Source organism: Galeopterus variegatus, unplaced genomic scaffold (assembly GCF_000696425.1).
Source record: "Galeopterus variegatus unplaced genomic scaffold, G_variegatus-3.0.2 Scaffold669, whole genome shotgun sequence".
Classification (NCBI taxonomy): domain Eukaryota; kingdom Metazoa; phylum Chordata; class Mammalia; order Dermoptera; family Cynocephalidae; genus Galeopterus; species Galeopterus variegatus.
The window spans coordinates 80092-103208 of NW_007726780.1; the positions used below are offsets into that span (position 1 = coordinate 80092).

At 44.8% G+C, this 23117-nt stretch overlaps 1 protein-coding gene across 6 annotated transcripts in view; it reads left to right on the top strand.

The window, feature by feature from the left end:
* SEPT6 (septin 6) overlaps nt 1–23117 on the top strand; it is a 63159-nt gene that overhangs the window by 20407 nt on the left and 19635 nt on the right. For all 6 annotated transcript variants that reach the window (XM_008571225.1, XM_008571223.1, XM_008571226.1 and 3 more), the window contains exons 3-5: nt 2492–2687; nt 13939–14125; nt 16570–16731. In XM_008571225.1, the coding sequence (XP_008569447.1) occupies nt 2492–2687; nt 13939–14125; nt 16570–16731 (545 nt within the window). The remainder of the gene's footprint in view (nt 1–2491; nt 2688–13938; nt 14126–16569; nt 16732–23117) is intronic.

Consider the following 23117-nt stretch of genomic DNA (forward strand, 5'->3'; position numbering starts at 1 on the left):
TTGATTTTCTGCCCTCTTCTAATATTGCATTTATCACGATTCCCTAGACACCCACGAGCTCTTTTCTTCCAGACATTTGTTATTTAGCATCTCATTTCCACAGCCCTTTTGTGCTGGCAGGCATTTGGGTGGTCATTTCCCCTGCTGATCCTCCCTGCTGCCTGCCTGCCTGGCCTGCCCTGCCCTGCCCGGCCCCCATTTCTCCAGCTGTGCAAACAGGGTGGGTCTCCTTCTCTGGAGTGCTGCTCCTGAGGGCTTTTGTGTGAACCTCAGGCTAGGCACTCTGGAGAGTACAGGAAAATGCCCATCCCCTGCTCTCTGAGAATTCTTAGGAGTGGGGAGCCAGGGAGCCCACTGCGGGTGCTGGGGAGACAGGGTGCGCTGCTCTCTAGTAGCCTCAGGGCATTCAGCGAGAAGCTCAGGGAACAGAAGACAGGGTGGGGATGAGGATGTACATGGCAAATTCATTAGGCACATACAAAGACAGACTAAAATGTAGCTCAAACCTCAGTGCCCAGAGGGGAGGCAAGTTAGGGTGAGGAAGCCACCCTTGAGTTCCCACCTCAGCGGTGCTGGCCCCGTTTGCAGTTGAACTGCACCCCCACCTTGGGTGGGGTGGGTGGGTGCACGTGGTACATTCCATTGCTTGGCCAAGTCTGCCACCTCCCATAGCAAAGGCCGCACCTCACCAAATTTTTCTTGGGACCCAAATACTTCCTGTTCTTTCAGGAGAGGATAAAGGGGGCCTCTTCTTGGAGAGTCTTTGCTGCTAGTGGCTACAGCAGACCCTGGCTGGAAACACGATCTGTGTGAGGAACCATTTCCCCACACCCTGGCAATCCACCACGTTAGTCAGACCTGGCTCTGGGAGGCTGGGTAGCCAGGCTGGATCGGATGTTCTCATTGTTCTCATTCTCTCTCTGTCTCTGTCTCTGTCTCTCTCTCTCTCTCTCTCCCTCTCCCTCCCTCCCCTCTAACATAGAAAGCTATCATCATAGACAGATATTTAAAAAAGCACCTTCTGCCTTCATAGCTCATTATTCAGGATGAAAGAGGCACGGAAGATGCAAAAGCTAGACACACCAGAGGGTGGAGCAGAGACGGGGAGCATTTTTGGTTCCACATCACGCAGCTCAAACCCTAGCCCTGGACTGCCTTGCAAATGTGTGCTGTTGGTCTGGGGGGGGGGATTTGCCAGGCCAGGATTTGCCCGGTGCAAACCCACTGGCGAAGGTGAAGAGAAGTCAAAGGTCACATCCCTGAGTTGGGGAGGGGGAGGGAAGAAGAGGGATGATGATAGCAGAATAGTAGGGTAGTCTGTGTATCCAAAGGGCAGCCTAGGGTAATTAACTACTGGCTTTTTTATTCCTGGTGTTCCTGAATTGCTTGGGGTGGGGTGGGAGGGCAAATATAGTCTGGATCCGTGGAGGTTATAAGCGGTTTTAGTGTCCAGCCCAGCCCAGCTTGTGGCCTCATATCAGATTCCTGTCTGACTCTCATGTCATCAACTTCCCTCCAGCTTGTAACTTCTTGTGATGTCCCATTCCCTGAAGACTCCTTGGTTCCTGGGAGTGGTTTGACATCCCAAGAATAACATCCTAAAACCTTCGTCAGTCTGCCACAGCCCTTCCCCCATTCATTTCACTAGTGTGAAATTCAAGACTTTTGAAATTCCAATGGTTTAATTTATTAGTATCCCACAGCCTGTTCCTTAAACAAACAAATGGCTGGTTTGTTTGAAACTTAAGAGAAGAATAATTTGTGGCCTGCTAAGTTCCCTCCTCATTAGCTAAAAATGGTCTCGCTGAAAGCTCCACCGGGCTGGAGGAGAAGGCAAGGGCCACACAGTCTCCCCACTGGGATACACCTCCTAGAATCTAAAGAGCGCTGTCTGGAGCTGGCAGGGAAGTGAGGCAGGGACTGGGAGGAGAGGTCATTTGTTTGACAAGGGACCTCTGTCCCTTTTTAAAAAAACTTAAAACAGCCCTTTAATTTTTATGCAAAACTATACATGTTCCACTGAGAAAACTTAGAAAATACAGAAAAGCATAAAGAATGAAACGAAAACAACACATAACCCCACCAGCCAGAGATAACCATTGGTAAGAGGACATTGTATTTCTTTCCAGTCTTTTTCTAGGCATAACTATACCTTCCCATCACTGCCTATAATATAATTTCTTTTTGTAATTATAAAAGCAATGTATACTCAGGTAAAATTTTCAAATAACAGAAAAAAATATGAAGAAGAAAATGAAAATTACCCTAATTCTACTATCCTGAGACGACTACTGCTGATATGTTGGTGCAGTGCCTTTCAGCCTTTTTCATTTAACTGAGATCATATAGTCTACATACTTCTCTGTGCTTTGCACTTAGTGTTTTATCATATACATTTTCCCATGTCAATACATGTATGTCTGAAACATGACATGTAATGGCTGCATAGTCATTGTGTGAACGGACCATAATTTATCCTTTTGCTTTTCAGGAGAGACAGGTTTGGGCAAGTCTACCCTCATGGACACCCTGTTCAACACCAAGTTTGAGGGGGAGCCAGCCACCCACACGCAGCCGGGTGTCCAGCTCCGGTCCAATACCTATGACCTCCAAGAGAGCAACGTGGGGCTAAAGCTTACAATCGTTAGCACGGTGGGCTTTGGGGACCAGATCAACAAGGAGGACAGGTAAGGAAGACGGTGGGGTGGGGAGGTTGGTGGCGGTCCAAAGGGAAGAGCTCACCATGGGGGTCCTGGAGAGAGCACAGATGCCAGGGCCCAGCCTATCCTTCCAGAATGGCATGGGCAGGCAGCAGGCACCTCAAGCAGCTCCCCTCCCTGAGGGTCCCTGTCTACAGCAGCTGCTCCACTCCATATACTTTGCCAAGAGAAGGGTGTCTTTCCAATATCCAAAATACGTTCCATTCAGCAAACATTTATTGAGCTCCTACCTTGTGCCAGGTACTGCCGTGCTCTGATGATCTAAAAAGGACTAATTTGGTCTCTGCCCTTGAGGCACTCACAGGCAAGACCGGTTTTAAGCAAATAATTTCCATAGGGTGTATGTGCTGTAGAGGACAGGGTACAGGAGGTAAAGGACAAGTTACAATGAGAACACAAAGGCAAGAACAGTCAATTCCATGTGGAGAGGTCAGGGAAACTTTCACAGAGGACATGCCCCCTGAGCTGACTCTTGAAGTATGAACTATTCTGGCAGACAAACAAGGGAAGGGAGAGAAGGGCATTTCAGGCAGAGGTAACTGCTTGTACAAAGTCAAAGTGATATGGAGGATTCTGGCATATTCTAGGGAACTATGGCTTGCTCTGTTTGGCTAGACAGAGGCAGAGTACAGGCCTCTTCTGAGGCCCTGTAACTAGATTTTAGTCATAATGTTGTGTTATTTTTCTTGGATGGCCCTTCAAATTGTATGAGCATAAGGCCCTGAAAAACCTGGATCTCCCTCTGGGCTAGCACTGTGCTAGGGGAGAAGCAGGGAGAGATGAGCCTGAAGGGGTGGACAGGAGCCAGACCAGTGAGGTATGTATAGGAGGTGCAAATATGGAGCCATTGAAAGGCTTGAAGAAGTAGAATGATTGGCCTTTGAAAAAGGTACTTGGAGATAATATGGAGATGTTTTAGAAGAGCAAGAAGACCAATTAGGAGACTATTGGACTAATTAGATCGAGGTAAGAGATAAAATAGGTGGTGAGATAGGGAAGAGGAGACACATTTGATAAATATTAAGTAGGTAAAATCAATAGGACTTGTAAAGGCAAAACAAGAATCTAGGATGAGGCCCAAATTTCTGGCTTTGGAGAGTGACAAATGGTGGTGGCATTCCATAAGAGGTAATATAAGAGAACCAGGTTTTAAAATAATAAACTGTTTGGACATGTTGAATTTGAGCTATTTTTGGAATATTGAGATACTCGTACATGATGACCTTTAGTGGCAGGCAGTTGAATATACAGAGTTGGATATCCAAAGAGGGTCTGGGTTGGAATTATAGATCTGGGTTATTGAGGTATAGGTGATGTTCCAACCATGGACACATGTAAGATCACCCAGGAATCAGATTGGAGTGAGAAGACAAAAGCCTTGGGATGTTAAGTCAGCAGATGGAGGAGAAGACATCCTGGAAAGGGACTGAACAGGAATAAGCAGAGGTAGGAGGAGAGCCAGGAGAGCCTGTGGGGGTTCGAGAATGTGTGTGAGTGAGGGCAGAGTGAGGCTCAGAGATGAGGATGTGATGAGAACTGGGGTCAGGGAGGGGGGTGGGGGTCAGGCACCATCTGCGTTTAACCAGAAGTCATGTTGTTATCACACATGCTCATCTCAGAAAGGGCCGTTCATCATTTTGAGCAGAATGTCCACTCATCCTTTGAGGATTCTCTCGCTTCTTAGATGAACTACATTTCAAATTCTCCTATTTCTCCCTTAAAGCTACAGTAGCCATACTCATTTCCTTATAATGAATAAATATATGTAGCTTCTTAATATCTGAACTGAATTCTGTATTCCATTTGAAGTTCTAGACATATACCTCTGCTTTTTCTTTTTTTTTTTTTTTTTTCCTTTTTTAGTCTTTTTTCGTGACCGGCAACGGATCGCAACCCTCAGTGTCGCGCCCGTACCGGACCGGGACCGGCAACGGGATCGCAACCCTCGGTGTTGCACCCGCACCTTGCTCAGCCAGTGAGCGCCGGTCTGTATGTGGGATCCGAACCCTCAGCGGGAGCGTCGCCGCACTCCCAAGTGGCGCACTGTAGCAGTGCGCCACCGGGCCGGCCCCTACCTCTGCTTTTTCTAAGCTTGCTTATATTGTGCTAATCTTGTTTGGTTGAAAATAAATTAGACCCTGGGGAAAGGGGATATATGGGCCACAATACAAGTGCTTGATCTCAGCTGCAGGTTGCTCAGGAACTCCTCAGTTGCATTTCTCACAGTTCTTTCAGTTACATACATTCAACGTATCTGACATTGGACAATGCCTTGATAATGATGGCTTGGGAGGACTGAGCTGATACTGCCCCTTAGAGGCTAATCTACTTCCATTATACTTGTTTAATATCCTTATTGTTTTTTTCCTGATTATAAACATGAGACATACTCATAAAAAGTCAAATAATACAAATTCAAATCAATAGAAATGAAAAGCTTCCCTGAAATTGGATGGGGGAACAGGGGTGTAGTAAGCCCCAGAGACCTATAATAAAAAAACAGTGTTTTCTACATGCTGTGAAGGCCATTTTAGCATAGATATGTCAGTGTAGCTACATTGATACAGGGCATCAGAATTCCCTGCTTTACCTAAGGCACAAGCGTGAACTTGGAAGAGATCAAAAGGCCAGATCCTGGGCCAACCCCGTGGCTCACTTTGCTGAGTGCGGCGCTGGGAGTGCCGAGGCCCCGGGTTCGGATCCCACATAGGGATGGCTGGTGCGCTCACTGGCTGAGCGCTGTGTCACAAGCCAAGGGTTGTGATCTCCTTACCGGTCACAAAAAAAAAAAAAAAAAAAAAAAAAAAAAAAGGCCAGATCCTACAGAAAGCTACCATTTAAAGGATGCTGTAGAAAAAGGAATCTGAGGGACAGAACGAGAACAGGCTGGAGAGGGGAGTACTTAGGGATGTAGGCTTTAGTTCAGACAGACCTGGGTTCAAATATTGCCATTTATTAGCCCAGGGATGTTGGCAAGATACTTAAATTCTCTATTCCTGTTTTCTCACTTGTAGAGTGGGGATGATAATAATACCTACCTTAGAGGATTGTGGTGAAGCATATTGACATGTACGATGTGTGAAATGCTTAAACAATGTCTGGCACAGAGTAACTACCTAATAAACAGAAGATATTACTATGATCGTGATTCTTATTGATAGAAGAACGGAGGGAGTGTTGTACCATGTAGCATATGGAGGGAATGATAACTGGTGTCCGGGAAGATAAGAACCAAAAAATATCCATTGGGTTCCATAACATGAAGGTCATTAATATGTTTAGGAATAATAATTCCAGGGGAGTTGTAGGTAGAAGCTAGATTGCCATGATTGCTGAGTAAATGGGAGGGTAGGAAAGTAAAGGCACCAGAATACTAAAAAAAGCAACAGAACAGAAAAGTGAGTCCAAGATCAGATTCATGTTTATATGGAAATTTAGCATATGTAAGTCAGCAGGGAAAGAATGGACTATTCAAGATACGATGCTGGGAATAGGCCACCCATTTAGGAAAAAAGTTAAATGAGACCCTCCCACACAAACACCATTCACAAAAATAGATTCCTGTTGGACTAAATACAAATTCTAAAACTGAGGAGAAAATATTGAAGAATATTTTTTATAGCTTTGGGGGTAGAGAAGACTTTTCCAATCATGACACAAAATTGAAAAGATTGACAGATTTAAATTCACTAAGATTTAAAAAAAACCTTTGCAAATTGAAAGATATCATAAACAAAAGTAAAAATAAGCTACAGATCGGGAGAAAATATTTGCAACCTATATAACAGACAAAAGATTTTTCTAAAATGTAAAAAGAGCTTCTACAATTTGATGAGAAATAAACAGATAACTGACAGAAGAGGAAATACAAACGGGTAATCAACATATGAAATGATGCCCATTCAACTTCCCCAGTAATTAGGGAAATGCAAAATGAAGCAAAGAAATATTTTTTATCCATCAGATTTGCAAAAATAAAAGATGGTATAACATCTACTAACACGAGGTAATTTAATTCATGTTGGTGGGAGTGTAAATTGATACAGATTTTTTTTGGAGGGTAAATTTAGCAATATCTATTAAAATTTAAAATATGGATAATTTATGACCTAGTAGTTCCACTTTGAAGTATACATCCTAGAGAAACAATGGCACATGTTCATGACAAGCATACAGAAAGGATGTTCACTGCAGCTTTGGTTATCGAATAAAAAAAATTTAAGCAGTCTAAATTTCCATCAATAGAGCAATCAAATGAACTACGGTGCAACCATACCATGGAATTGTATTTAGCAGTTAAAAGAATGAGGTAGATCTGTATGTACTCACATGGATAGGTCTCCAGGACATGTCGGTAAGTGAAAAAAGAAGTTGCAGAATAAACACAGATCATAATGCCATTTATGTAAATGTGTCCCTCTCTTCAGTAAAAAGACAAACATTTCTCTCTATGTATGTAAATGCACAGATAAAGGATAATCAACAAACTGAAAATATTGGTTACCTCTGAGGAGGGGAGATTATGTTCATATATTACTTGTATAATTAAAAATAAATAAAAAAGAATGAAGTTTTTTAAAAGGATGCAGATAAAGCGGGCATAGACTGCTCATTTAAAAAGCTTGTCTGAACAGGAAAAAGAGATAAGGCAGTGTCTAGAGGAAGACAAGAAGGTCAGGGGCGACTTTGAGGATGGGAGAGATAATGAGGGCTTAAAGAAGGGCAGAAGCTTCGAGCATAGAGAGGAGGGGACAGATTTGAGAGAAAGAATCCATAAGACTTAGTAACCAAGTTGATGTGAGGATCTACTTCAGTTTATAAACTACTAAATGTCTACTATGTGCCAGGTACAGTGTGCGTTGCAAGAGATACTAAGAAATAAGGCACAGTCTTTAGTCAAGGAGCTCACAGCTTAGTGGAGGGGACAAATATATATAAGGATTCTACATAGTGTAGTAAGTTCAGTAGCAGAGGTATATAAAGGGGGACTGTGGGAACAGTAAGGATAGCAATTGGCCAAGCCTGGTGGTAGGAATATAGGGTGGAGGTTGCTGAGAGGAGAGAGCAGGTGATCAGGAAAGACTGAGCTAAGTCTTGAAGTCTTGCAGGATGAGTACAAGTTAGCCAATTGGCATATGGTGGGTATTCAGGACATATTTGTTGAATGAATGAATGATATATACATTGGTGGGAAAAATAAAGAGAATAACTATAATTGTTCATCATTCAAAACCAAAAGTATCCATTGAATGTGTTAACTAGGATGTTGATGGGGGTAGAAAATAGCCTACAATGTATTGAGGAGTGAATGAGAAGTAAAAAAAAAAAAAAAAAGTAAACAAGTAGATTATTCTTTCAAGGAATTTCTATCTGCCATTAAATATTTATTGGACACCTATAGTATGCCAGGCCCTGTGCTAGGTGTTTTGAGATAAGGGAAGGTTGAAGGATAAGAGTCAGTAGGAGGAGAGGAGATGGTAGATGAAGGAAGGATCACAAAGAGTCGGAAAGGGATGAGATCAAGTGCACAAGGGGTGGTGAGCATTTAATGGGATGAGAGACCCTTCATCCTCAGAAGCTAGAGGGAAACATGGAAGAGTTGGTTCATTTTTAGAGGACAGGGAATGAGGCAGGAAGTTGAGGTAGAGTGAGCCTGGTGGTCTCAATTTTGTTGGTAAAGTAGGAGGTAAGACCATCTTGTGAGAGTGAAGGGATCATGAATAACTTCCAGAGCTTTAGGAAGTGGTGAAAGTTTGGAATGGTCAGTGAGGGTAATAGGAAGGGATCCAATCAGGACCAAGTAAAGAGATTGTCATCTTGCTCTAGAGGTTGAAGGCCATGAATCTGTAGTGGTGTCAAGACCTATAGTTTTGTTATTGCTTCTAGCCAACTTCAGCAGCAGCCATGGTGTAGAAGCAGAGAAAGCAGATCCTGAAATTCATTCAGTGTAGCGAGTTTGCTGGGCAAGTAGGGTGGAAAGACAGGAGTGCAATGTAGATGAGGGTGTTGATAAAAGCATGGTTCAGGTGATCAATCATGGGGTTCAGCCTGGGCAGAGAAAGAGATGAGGCCAGGAAGGGGCTGATACCCTGATAATGGAGGGATCAAGGTTCCAGAGGACTCTGTGAGGCGAGAGGTCAGGTGTGGGAGGATTGAAGCCATAAGAGAGCTGGAAAGATGTGCTGTTGTGGCCAGATCTTCGGGTGTTGGAGTGAGTTTTCTGGGCAGAGCTGGTCTGGCTAATGGTAAGGTGGGGAGAGAGCTGAGCAGAGGGAGTTGAAGGTTGTGAAGTTGAGGCTATCAGGAATAAAGAGGCTAAAGGTTGATGGGTTGTCTGCAAGCACACTACAGTTACCCAAAACGAGAGAAAGACTAAGAGCCAGGTACCACCAGAAGAAGATGGAACAGGTCTCAAACGAAGAATGGTTTTTACACTGAGGGGGAGGAGTAATGGTCTAGAAGGGGCACTGAGGAGCTACATGAATACCCACCGCACTTGACTCCAAGGTGCACAGGTTGTGGGAGAATGAGAAGCATATGCTGGAGATGGCTGCCAGGAAATGGTTTCCTCAGGACAGTGGTGTCCTCAGGGGAGAATCAGGTTTCCATTATGGTGAAGAGGTAGGCATGTTCTGTGAAGAATCAGATGACATAGGCCAGTGCTTCGCAAATTTTAATGTGCACACATGCCATTGAGGTTCTTGATAAAGATTCAGATTCTGATCCTGTAGGTCTGGGTTGGGGACTAGAGATTCTACATTTCTAACCAGCTCTCAGGTGATGCTGGCCCAAGGGCCACACTGAGTGACAAAGATGTAGGCAATTTTGTTTATCATGCTACGAGGGTTTCAGAGGGCACAGTGGAAATGTTTTGGAAGGAGGAGAGCTCCAGGAACGTGAATCCAAGAGGGGCAGAGCAGAATAGGGATATGTGTAGAAGAAATCAGAGGTGACTGTCGGGGTGGTAAGAGGGTGAATTTGCTGTTGTGACTTTTGGCATTGTTCCAGTAGACCTGATCTTGTGGTGTCTTGGCTTTGGTGCCTGAGATGGTTGTGTTCAAGTACAGTATCTAGGACCAACCAAGCCTTGTGGGTTACCAGCAGGGGAGACTTTGATGGCTGTGTTTGCACAGAAGATTGGCACAAAGGAGAGGAAGGACAGTAGAATGGCTTCCAGGTGTCTGGGAAGTGTGATAGGAAGACTGTGATGACTGAGGCCATGTGAGTGAGTGAGACCACCCAGGGACAATGTACATGTGAAGTGCAGAAGGACAAAAGAAGATGGCCCAGGATGGAACCACAGAGACAGGTCAAGAATTCAGCTAAGGAGAGTGAGAAAGAAGAGTTGTAGAGGTGGGAGATAATAGCGTCAGTGAAGCCAGGCGGCAGTGTTTCAAGAGGCATTCACTCAACATCATGAAGAAAGATGACAATTAAAAAGTTCATTGAAAAAAAAGTTCATTGAGAGGTAAAATTATTTTTCTGTAATATGACTAGGAAACCAAAGCTAATCAGTTAAAAAACAATTCTAACAATAATAGTTCAGTAAGGCAGCCAGTTTCAAAATAAACATACAGAAAGCCATAGACTTCTTAATTAGACAACAATAACCAGTTAGAAAGCATTCTGGAACAGAAGATCCCCGATCACAGTAAAAAACTCCTTACTGTATCTCCCCGCAAGACCCTACAAAATCTGGCTCTCCTACCTTGCTTGCTTCATCTCTTATTCTTTTTTTGTCGAGGTGAAATTCATGTAACATAAAAATAATTATTTTAAAGTGAAAAATTCCATGGCAGTTAATACAATGACAACCACTGCCTCTATCTAGTTCCAAAACACTTTCATCAGCCCAGAAGGAAACCCATTAAAGAATAATTCCCCATTCCTCCTTCCCCTCAGCCCCTGGTAACCACTGTTCTACTTTCTGTCTCTATGAATTTGACTCTTCTAGGTACCTCTCATAAGTGGAATCATAGAGTGTTTGTCCTTTTGTGTCTGGCTTCTTTCACTTATCATGATGTCTTCAAGGCTTGTCCACATAACATCATGTATCTGAATTTCCTTCCTTTTATTTCCGAGTCATATTCCATTATATGGATATTCTACATTTTCTTTATCCACTCATCAGTTGATGTCCATCTGGCTTGTTTCTACCTTTTGGCTATTGTGAAGAGTTTATTCACACTGTTCACTAACTCCCACCTTCCTGGCCTTCTTTCTATTGCTCAACTTGTCAGACTGGTTTCTGCCTCAGGACCATTATTACATGTCATTTCTTCTACCTGGAATGCTCTTCTCCCAGATCTCTCCATGGCTTTCCTTCTCATCCTTTCTGCTCAAATGACACATCCTCAGCGAAGCCTTCCCTGAACACTGTATTTAAGGTAGTTGACTCTTCCCTCCCCAAGTCACTTTTTTATCTGTTATCTTATTGTGATGTCTTCATAGTACGTATTGCTACCTGAAATGAATTAAGTATTGTCTAGACTGGGGCTTATTTTGTGCCTTTGGTCCCTTTAGCAATCTAGTGAGACCTATGGGCTCATTCTCAAAATAATGTTTTTAAATGCCTAAGATATACCAATTATACTAAAAATACAGTTACCAAAATATTTAAAAATCGTGATTTAATGATCTGTGTGCTTCTCTATTAATTCCTAAAATAACAATACCTATGTGCAGACTTAATAATTATCAGAATGTAAAAGTTGTATATAGTATAAAATAGTATAAATGCTATTTTGAGGTACTGGCAACTGGAATAGGAAACAAAAGTATCAGTGATTGCTGTTGGTTATGAAATCACAGGTACTGCTAACATTACTGTAGATTGTCACCTACATTTTTAACTGAAGAAACTGCTAAATTTCATTTAGAGATTAGTGAAAAAGATTTATTTTTTTCCTACCCAAGTTCATGGATCTTCCAAATTCTATCCAAAGACCCCTTGGAGGTCTGTGGACCCCAGGAAAGTTTGTAAAAGATTAACAGTAGTGATGAAGAGGGGTAAAGTTTGTTGGAGCTGGTTTTCATTGGAGATGGAAGAGATCATAGTAAACCAGAGAACAGAGAGCTAGAAGAAAGCTGCCCTCTCTAACCCTCCTCAGAACTTGGGTGTGGGAGATGGAGAAATTTCCAGTTAAGGAGGACATGAGAAAAGCAGTGTCTTTGAAGGACAGTCAGATACCACTTAGAGGAAGGAAGCAGTTTGTGGGAAGGTTGCCTATGGAAGTAGGGGATTTTGTTTGCCATCAGCTGGAGTCCAGCGAGCACAACAGAGTGTGGGTTGAGGCGGCCACTGTGGGAAGATGAGCCACTGGGGGTGGGGATTGGGGGAGCACAGAGTGATAGGTGGAACCCTTACTATATTCCAGACAGCAGGCTAGACACTGAGGACACAGAGATGAATAAGGCAAGAATGAGTCACCTATGTAGGATCTGTCTAAAACAAATCCTGGTGGCTGATTGGCTGGTCTGGCTGGTCTGATCCATGTACCTCTTTAGAGACTCTGAGAGCTAGAGGCAGCAGCAGTAAAACAGGCACAGGGTATCACTGTAGATTGAAGGGGGAAAAAAAAACTAAAACACACTCTTTTCTTTCCTCCTTTGATCCCTTCTGCAAAGCAAAATAATGAAGTGAAAAACAGTTATGTAATGGAGAAAAAATGATAGTGTCATGATCAGATCATTCAAACCAGCCAGTCATCCAAAAATTAAATAGAGAAGCCCAGGGGATGCATCCCCCACCCTCAGAATTCACCAGGAAGCTTTTAAGGATCTTTGTAACCTAGAGATTCTTCAATGCCATCACCCTTCAGAACAATGCTGACTCAGAGGGATCAAAAGAAGAAGGAAAGAACTATATTTTTAGGTGTTTCTCTGAGGCTCCAGAGGTACCCTTCACCTGGATCTCCTCTGTATGCAGCTCTCAAAATCTAGGATTCTGTGATTCTTTTTTTTTTTTTTTTTAATGCTATTTTCCCCTTCTCTACTAGGGGACCTTTCAAAAAGGCTCAGGTTGGGGGCTGCTGTAGGCGGGAGGCACTGGCTGGGCCCAGCTTCTCCTTTGATCATGTTTCCGGCAGGGGTATCTGAAAACCTTGTCCCGGTGGATAACAAACCTCTTCTAGCCTGAAGGGAGGCAGCCCCTCAGATGGAGAGGCAGCAGACAGACAAACAGGAGATTTTGAGAACAGAGGCAGGGCTGAAGCCAAGCTGACCTAGTTAGAGCAGAAAGAGGCTGTAGGGGTGGCAGGAATGGCCTGAGAGGGGACAGGGACTGGGAGAGAGGGGAGCTTCCCAGGAAGGCCCAGGACAGGGAGGAGTACAGAGCTGGCTATTGTTTAAGAAACCTTTGCAAGACTAGGGGGCCACCTGGGGGAGCTGTGGGTGGAGACTCAGTGAGCTGGGGTGCATGTGTACATGTGTGGAGGGTGTTGCGGGGGAGTATCTTTACCAAAGTTTGCCTGAATTCTTAGATTTTAAAGTCACAATCTTGGAGGAAATGATGACCAGAAAAATATCTGGACCTTAGGGGAGCTGAGGGGGAAGCTCCACTAAACCCAGCAAGAAGGAGCAAAACATGCAGAGTGTTCTGATAAGATTGCCCAGCAGCGGGCCAAGGAGGGGTCTCGTGTACCCCCTGTGTACCCAGCTCCTGTGCTAGGCACGGTGGGGGTAGATCCAGGAAGCAAAGACATGGGCCCAGCCTGAAGGACAGTCAGCCCACCCACACATACCTCCAGTGGGCTCCACACTGTGTTGGGGCCTCATGGGAGATAGAGAAGTGCCCTTCACAGGCCTGGCCCAACAGGAAGACACAGTCTATTTGCGAGAACACTAATCCTTATGAAGTAACAGTAAGCAATCCAATACCATCCTTTTTTTGAATGCTTCTGGGTCATAAGTGGGGAAGGCTGTAGGAAGGAGGTGGGCATTAAACCGAGCTCTGAGGTCTGGGAGGGCAGGATTGGGATGAAGAGAGAGAAATGGGCATTCCAGGGTGAAGGCGCATGGTGGGGCATGAGTTTGGCTCACATGGTGACTGAGGAGGTGACCAGGCTGGTGAGGTTGGAGGCCCAGCAAGGGAAGAAGGAGAAATCCAGCTGGATGTTGAAGAGTCGGATTTCAGAGGACATTCTAAACTTCTAAAAGGGACTGTGTCAAAATCCACATTTTTGAAGGGCTCTGGCCATTTCCTGACTCTCGCCTTTAGCTACAAGCCCATCGTGGAATTCATCGATGCGCAATTCGAGGCCTACCTGCAGGAAGAGCTGAAGATCCGAAGAGTGCTACACACCTACCACGACTCCCGGATCCATGCCTGCTTGTATTTCATCGCCCCCACGGGTCATTCCCTGAAGTCTCTGGACCTAGTGACAATGAAGAAGCTGGACAGTAAGGTATGGAGGCAGAGGGGGTGGGGGCGCTGTGCAAACTGGGCTCGCTGTTACTGATCTCTTGTGCAAAGTAGATGCCACATTCCAGTAGAGGTTTCGTGGCATCCTCGTCCTCTCCCTCATTCCCTGTCCTTCCATAGAGATGGTGTTATTGAGCCAGTACCTGTGTCATATGCTTTGTGGTCTGTTTTCCCAGCACTGGGGATGGGTTTGTCCTGAGCTGTCTTCCTGCTCTGATTCCTCTTGGGAATAAGGTGGATGCACGCAGATGGCTGTCGAGGTCTAGGGGCACAGGCTTTGGCAATGGAAAGGTGTGTTTTCTCTTTGTCCCAGTATTAACTGGCCTGTGCTAGAATCAAACATGCAAACTTGATTTTAAATGTTATTATTCCTATTATCGATAATAATTTTTATAATAGCAGCTAACATTTGTTAAACCCTCATTATATGCCACCACTGTGAGGTAAACACTATTGTCATCCCCATTTTACAGAAAAGAAAACAGAGGCTCTGAGACGTTAAGTAACTTGCCCACTGTCATATAGCTAGCTACTGATAGAGCCTAGATTCGAACCCAGATCCGTGGCACCATATTATATTGCCTCCATGCCTGAGAAAGATGGCTGTGGGAATCAGGCATGTCCTGCTTTAAGAGAAACTGAAAAATGCAACTCCCATGCCATGTATAAATTAAACAATGATTTTTCATGTTAAAGGATTATTTGCTGTACAAAAGAATTGATCACATGATTCTTTAAAAAGTCTAATTACATTTTTTCCTAACATTTAGTGTGTGCCAGGCACTGTGATGAGTACTTTATATGCATTATTTTATCTTTCCAATTATCCAGTGTGGTGGATACTATTATTATTCCCATTTTACATCTGAGGAAACTGAGGCATAGAGAATCAAGTAGCTTCCTCAAGGTCAGACAACTTGTAATACTTCTGGGATTTGGACCTAGCTGTCTCTGACTACAAGGTATTTTATTTTACAAAAATCTTATTTACATACAGTTATTTAGTAGCACATCCACTATAAAAACTGAATTTCTGCTGTAATCAGAATAGGAACAATTTTTCATTTTTTGTAACAGTGAGCTCACTGCCCATGAATAATAGGCTGCTCTTGAAATGTCACCATGCCCTGCATGCCCTGTATAGGGCAGCAGTGAGCCAGGCGGCTTGCGGCCTGGTGGGTGGGCTGGGTTAAGTAAGCAGCCTTTGACATATGTTTATAGTGTGCTGATGGGGACTTGGCGAAAAGTGTCGAGGAGAATTGGCTCTGTCTGCTATTCCATCTTGGCAAGGGTTTGACCCCCATTTCCCCCCAAAGACTTCAAGGGAGGTGCCTCCAAGGTCCAATCTTTCTTTGACCCAGCATCTGAAGACCTGTGTGATATCACCCTTTAGAGGCACTCCTAAGCCAAAGTGCAAAGGAGGCAGGATATATCTTCCAAGTCTAGAGCTCCCAGACCTCCCTTTCAGAGTCCAGGGCCTGAGCACCACCTGTGCCTCCCTATTGGAGTCTGCTGGCAGGAACGACTGTGCTCTCCATGTGAACCTGAGCTCAGGTGTGCTCTGTCTCACAAAGGCATTGCATTTCAAGTTTCTTTACCTCTGACAGTAAAAGTCTTGTCCCTTCTTGGAGAGATTTCAAGGACCATGGTTCAGGTGGGTTGAACCTTGGGGTGGCATTAGGCCTTTCTCCTGCTGTGTGAAGTTGGGTATTTATAACTGTTTTCTTTACCCAGAAATTAATCAAGACGCAGGCAGTATAACTCTTTTTGCACAAGTCTTATATCAAATTGGTAACTGAGAGGGACTTCTTCACCTAACTGGGTTGGTGCACTGCCCCTGCCTCCCTTCCCTGCCATCTCCCATGTGGGTCCACATTGTACCTGGCTGGGGCTCGCCTGGACTGGATGGGGTAGGACAATTTACTGTGAGCAAGGAGTGGCCACCTCACCCCTTGTCAACTACAGATTCCCCATTGTCATCTTTCTGTTGTGAATCACCCAAGCAGTGACCATGATACCAAGGTATCACATATCTCATCAAGTTGGACCTGAACATGGTTAAGACTATGGACTTAGGAATAAGGCTACACTTGGAGGTGAATCGCAGTTCTGCTATTCACCTGCTCTGTGGCCTTGGACAAGTTACTTAACCTCTCTATGCCTCAAGTTCTTGTTGGTAAAATAGTAGAAATAATAACTCCTGTGAAGGTTATCATCGGGATTAATTGTGTTAAAACATGTAAAGTACTTAGTTCAGAGCCAAGTACACAGTAAGTACTTGTTGTTTATATTGTTCTTTGGCTACAGGGTGGCCAATACTAGACCATCAGGCTGAACCGTTCCCTTTGGCAGCTGGTGGAAGTCCTAGGTCATGCTGCTGTCACTTGCAGGTTACCAGTGATCCCACTTTGCTCCTCCTTTCCCTAGGTGAACATCATCCCCATCATTGCCAAGTCAGATGCCATTTCTAAGAGTGAGTTAACAAAGTTCAAAATCAAAATCACCAGCGAGCTTGTCAGCAATGGGGTCCAGATCTATCAGTTCCCTACAGATGACGAGTCGGTGGCAGAGATCAACGGAACCATGAACGTGAGTGGGAACGTCGGGGTTCAACTTTCTGACCATTTGCTCTTTATTATTAATATCTTACAAAATAGCAGGAAACATCATCACCATTCATTTTAGCATAGTCAACTCTTGATTATCTAAGTGTCAGGTACTGGTGAGAAGGAATCCAGAACCAAAACAGCTCCTCTCTGCTAGTGGTGGCTGCTGCAAAGCCTCAGAGACGTGGAGATTAATAGCCAGAGACTGAGGGAGAGGAAAAGCTGACTGCAGGAAGAGTGTGGAGCAGGGAATTCAGACCTCTCCTTTCACTCACCTCCTTGATGCTGCTCTGGTCTAGGCCAGGCAGTCCCCATGGGACTACAGGAAAGGCAAAGTCTTTCTCTCTCACCAAAACAATTCTGGGACAACTGATACAGTGAAAGAGAGAAAGGCTGAAAAAGTTGGCTAGCTTCAGAGACCCAGGCATAATCTGTACTCAGAGAATCAAGCCCTCTGCCCCTGGGAGGAAAAATGATATACAGCCTCCAATTTTTCTGGTAACTAGAGAAATGTTATTTTTAAATGTCAGGGTTATGCTTTGCATTATTAAGTGTGAATGAATTAGAAAAAACAACAACTTGCCATATTTCCTCTCCTCCCCCTCCTCCCCCTACTAGAGGAATGAGTAATAAAGGAGGCAGACAGTCAAACATCTCCTCATGCTTTCCAATGTGTTGATGCTGTTGCTGTGAAATCTTCAATGTTGTGATTTCAAGGAGACAGTTAGTAGCTTTCAGAAAGCCTCTGCTTTGGAAACGATTTCTTTTTCTCTATTGAGAGGCATCAGTTTTTCCTAATGACATAATGCCTGGGTATAGCCAAACTCAGGAAAGCCTTGTAATAAAAGTCATTTTTAGAAAACTTTCCTGCTGCCCTCTAAGTTATCATTACAGCGTCAGCTGCCACCTCCTATGAATTGGCCAACAAATTAGCATAGCAGGGCAGCAAGTCATTGTCTCGCCTGATTTCCTGCCCAACAGTACACCCGAGATATGTTTGTTATTAGAAGTCCGTTATCCTCTTTGACAAATCTGGCTCAAGGGTAAGGCTATGTGGATTGTGGTAGGTGGAGCTATATCTTCTGTGACCGGCTGTGGGCATGGAAATAAATATAAAAAGATTAATGCCTGTCCTCTCAAGCAGTCGGGGCATTTTGATAGAAAACTAGGCTCTGTTATGAGAAAACCTGAAAGGGTGCCTAGCCTAAAGAAAAATGGAAACCTAGAGAGAAGTGTTGTCTGGGTGCCACTGGCACTGATGTCTGAAAGTGTTCAGGCACCTCAGGATATTGGCCCCCCCATAGATTCCTTCCAAATTCTAATTCCCTAAGTCATCCAGCAGCTTTTAGGCTTATGGTTTGCTTTCCTGCAGATAAATAGGGACTAAAAGTTCTCAGCAGTCTTAAGGTGTCACACAAAGCTACATCTCAGTACATTGTGGATTAGGAGTGACAATCATCCTGGGCTCTGTTCTCAGCTCAGCTCTAGCCTCCTGCTCAAGCCTAGGGCAGGCTCAACGTGAAGGCTGGAAACTTCCCATTCTGTGAAGCAGCCATTCTCAACCACACTGTTATGGCTTTGAAGGTGTTATGAGTCCTTTGTTACTCATAATAGTCCAAGTTCGCCCATGTTTCACTTTGAAAAACTAAATTCAACTGGATTTAGGGTTATTCCCATAATAACATCACTCACCACTCACTCACCGGCATTCCAGCATGCTTCTTTGAGTGGGAGAGGGGTGGCTTCACAGCTAGTGTGCCAATTGGGCACGCTTGCAGAGGGGGCCTGCATGTGTATGTTGTTACATGCGCTGTGGTGGGGGAAAGGGTGGGGAGTCGCTGCTATAATGTATGTACACAGTATTGCTTAGCCTGCCTGCCACCAAAACAGCTGTGTCGAAAGTCCCAAGAGTCTTTGGACAAGCCGTGGTGTATGAAGCTGCATCACCAGAGACCTGGGCTGGAGTGGTAGAAGGAATGGGTGCTGGCCTTTTGTATTAGTCCATTTTTGTGTTGCTATAACAGAACACCTGAAACTGGGTAATTTATAAAGAACAGAGGTTTATTTGGCTTACAATTCTGGGACAGCTGCATCTGGCGCGACCCTCTGGCTGCTTCTACTCTGGCTGCTTCTACTCATGGAGGAAAAGTGGCAGCAGCCAGCGGATACAAGCAGATCACGTGGTGAGAGGAAGCAAGAGAGAGAGAGAGGGAAGAGAGGTGAGAGGAAACAAGAGAGAGAGAGAGGTGCCAGAGTCTTTTAAACAACCAGCTCTCAGATCAACTAATAGAGTGATATCTCACTCACTACCCCCACCCACTAGGGAGAGAATTAATCCATTCATGAGGGATCCGCCCCCATGACTCAGCTCCCAACACTGACACATTGGGGAACAGATTTCCACGTGAGTTTTGGGGGGACAGTAACATCCAAACTCTATCACCTTTTGATTCTGGATTTTACACCAGCCTCACAGCCTCAGCCATCCTAGCCAATTGTCATAGGAACTGGATTGGAAAAAGTGGAAGAAGCCTCTTGCCTAAGTGAAGAGTGTACAGCTATTCTGTTGCTCACCACTAGGGATTATCATGGAAGGAAATGAGAGTAATGAGATCTCAACCTCCCAAATGGGTGGCTCTGGGAAACCTTATTTCAGATAGAGGGGCAAGAGAAGGGAGAGATAGGTCTTGTTGCTTGCTACTTTCAACCCATGCTCTGATCTCATTCAAGGTTGTAGATTTTAATACTAAAAATTGCTATGTTGTTTATATTTAATGATGTTCTTTGAATGGCCCAAACAATGGCCAGGGACCAGAAAAAAGGCCCAATTACTGAACTACGCTCAGCTGGTTGGTCATTTGTGAGGTCTGAGGTTTGGTCCCCACAAAGGCATTTGGGCCCAATGAGAGCAATTGTCTGACCAGTGGGGTCACAGGGAAACCCACAGGCAGAAGCCCATCCTTTTCCTGAGACAGCAATGGTATTTCCATTGCTTGCATGTAGTTTTGCGGGAATCACCAAGGGTTGACTTGAAAGCAAATCAGGCAATGGTCTAGCTCCAAAGTATAATGGATGTGGTGGAATGAGAATAAAATAATTAATTCCAATTGGATCATCAGACACTTTAAAGTGTACCAAAAGGAATTCCAGGTAGACAGAGACAGTAAAGGTAGCAAAGCTGGGAAGAGACTCCCATGGGGAGGCTTGAGACTATCTCTCACCGGAGTTTTCTGCGACTGGGAGATCTGACATCTGGGGGCACCTCACTGGAGGTCTGGGTGAGAGAGTTACACAGACTCCCCTTAGGAGCCTACCTCTAGTTCAGCAGCAACACTGCCTTGCATCTATGAGTCTCCTCCCTGGGCTCACACATACAAAATGTCACCCCTGTCAGTCTCCTGCAGGGACCTGAAAAAAAAGCAGAAAGCCGGGCTTCAGGTTTGAATCCCATGGGTAGGACCTGGGAGCGTGGTTGGGGGGAGGGTATCTTTTCCCTATTCTGCTTGACTCCATTCTGGTTGTCATAGCCATCTGTATCTCCAGAGCAGTGGGACAGAGGGCCAGAGCATGGTCCCCATGATTTCCTGCCTGTCATGTTTAGCTGACTTCTAGCAGATGCCATTTAGCCAGGAGGCAGAGTGCAGGCTGCCCTGGGTGGCTGGGGGAGGTTGGCAGCCAAAGTGTGGTGGCTTCACTGCTCCCTGGGAAGATCTGGGCATGGGGGTTAAGGACCTGGGCAACTCGTTTGATGTCTGTGTATCCCCATTCCCCCAAATTACAAGTGGGGTTTATAATCATCACCCTAGAAGGCTGTTGTGAGAATCAAATGAAATGGGAGCACTCGGAAATGCTACCCTTGCATACATAGAACAGGCTTTGATGCCAGTTGCAAAGGAGCGTTCTGTGGGAGGTCTTGCGAGCCTTCTGAAGTTGGTTTGGTGGGGGCTGTGTGTTTGAGAGCAGGAAGGGAGCTAGAGGAATAAAATGACAGTGGTTTGAGGAAGAGGGGAAGCAAGTGACCCTGTCATTCTGACAGTGTCTCTTGATGATAAAAATAACAGGTCCAAGGGAATACTGACATTTTTTTTAATGCCTTTTCTTGGGGTTTTTTCCTCCTTTCTTCTTGAGCCCAGAGAAGTACCTCCCACCTCACATGCCTTCCTCCTCCATCACTCACAGCTGAGAGCCCAGGATGAGCGAGAATGATCCAATGAAGTTTGTCTTTCTTACCTCCTCCCTCAGTCTAGCCCTCTGCAGCTGCTGCCCCTTGGCTCTTTTGTGTCATATGGCCGAAGCTTTGGGGTCTCTACAGGGGAAACATTTTCCCAGAAAGTGTTTGGGAGTGTACTTTAGGCTCCCAGCACATCTTAGTTCCCTGAGTAGGAATGAATTGTGCCCAGATGACTCTCCCCTACAAAGCCAGCTGGCAAAGGCTGGAGATGCTCAGGGCCTCGGGCAGCATATTCAGGAATTCAGTGATCCTCAAGTGCTCCATGGCTCAATTACCCTGTTGATCATTCCCCTACTGGGACTGATGAAACATTCCCCACCTCCACCCCAGACCCACCTTCCCTATCTGTAATCTCTCTTTACCTCTTTCCTATGTCCCTACTTCAGAAACAGTCAGTGGAGTGGGAAAGGGTTGGGGATTACCTGAGATGATCATCTGAGAGCAGCTGAAAGAGGGGAGAGAGTGATGGAAGAGCATCTTCAACTGATGGCCAAGCACCTTGGGGGATTACTGGGTGTCCTGGAGTTCAGCTCCTGAAGAAAGCCTGTGTTTTCCTTTCTGAAAACCATTCTTAGAGTCCGGAGGTAGAAGAGAATGGACAGGAAAGATTGGCCATGAGATCAGTATGCAGATTAAACAACAAGCAACAGATTTGCTGTGGGCTTCCCAGAATTGAACTGCCTCTTACAATCTGGCCTTGCACAACCAGTTCACCCCAGGGTTTAGAGTGCTTACTTTATCTGCTGCTCACACCTCCTAGTGGACCAGCAAGGAGTGGGCTTTGAATCTAGAGAGAGCTAGCTCTGTGCCCCTTCTACTGTGTGCCTGCTTGTGAGTCACTTAGCCCTTCTGGGCCTCAGCTTCTTCATCTATAGAATGGTGATAATAAGACAACCTACCTCATAGCGTTGTTATAAAGATTCAGTGAGATAAGGTAAGGTACAGCACCTGTTACATATGGCATAGCACTTAATAAATTGCTGCTGCAGCAAATACTGGTTCTGTAGCTACTGATTTTGTTAGTACAATTGCAGCTATAGGTTTAGTATCCCTTATCCGAAATGCTTGGGACCAGAAGTGTTTTGGATTTAGGATTTTTTTTTTTCAGATTTTGGAATATTTGCAAAATACATACTGGTTGAGCATCCCTAATCTGAAAATCTGAAATCCAAAATGCTCCAATGAACATTTCCTTTGAGCATCACATCAGCACTCAAAAACTTTTGGATTTTGGAGCATTTCAAATTTTGGATTTTCGGATTAGGGATGTTCAACCTGTACTTACTCTGTGAGGCCTTCTTTGGCTTCCTGTGAAGTTAGTTGCCACTCCTCTGTGTTCCTCCAGCCCTTGAACCTCTGTCTAAAACCCTGGCATTCCTGAATTATCACTGGTGGCATGTCTGTCTCCTCTAGCAGACTGTGCATTCTCCAGGGGCAGGCTCTGTGCTTTTTCAATGCTGTATTCTTCTTGATGCCTAGTATACAAGTAGGAGCTAAGTCAATATTTGTAGAATGGATGAGTGAGCAACTGGGTCAAAATATCTGAGACTGTGGCCCGTCTCACCAAGCACGCTAAGAAAGCTTGCTCCGGTGGACTTTTTTTTACCTGTTGGGGTAAAGCTCCATGTGGGCTCACCAGGTTTGTAACCAACATTTATTCAGTGGTTCCATTGGGCCAGTGGTAACTCGGCACTTCTAAGCTGGCTGGCTACCTGTGGAATGGGCGCCGAGTTTTCCCAGGCCCCATACTACCAAGTACAGGCAACTCCCTCTTCTCTGACCCACAAAGCCAGAACCAGCTCATTTCCCCTGCAAGCACCAAGCTCATACCCCTGTTTGTACCTGCCTTCCTTTCCTCTCCTCTATGCCTGTAGCACTGCCACTGCCATGTAAGTAGTATTTAAGCACCTATTATGTGCAGGGCACCAGACCATACATTTGAGCCATTGTTTATATACTATCTAATATAATTTTGGGTATGTAATTTGGGCTCCCCCAACAAGATTGTAAGTCCTAGAGAGCAAGGGAATGTGTCTTCTACCTCTTTTTTCTCCCTCATGGTAACTAAAACAGAACCCAGCACAGTAACGGGCACATGGGTAAATACTTGGTGACTTGCATTTTAGGTTCAAGAGTTC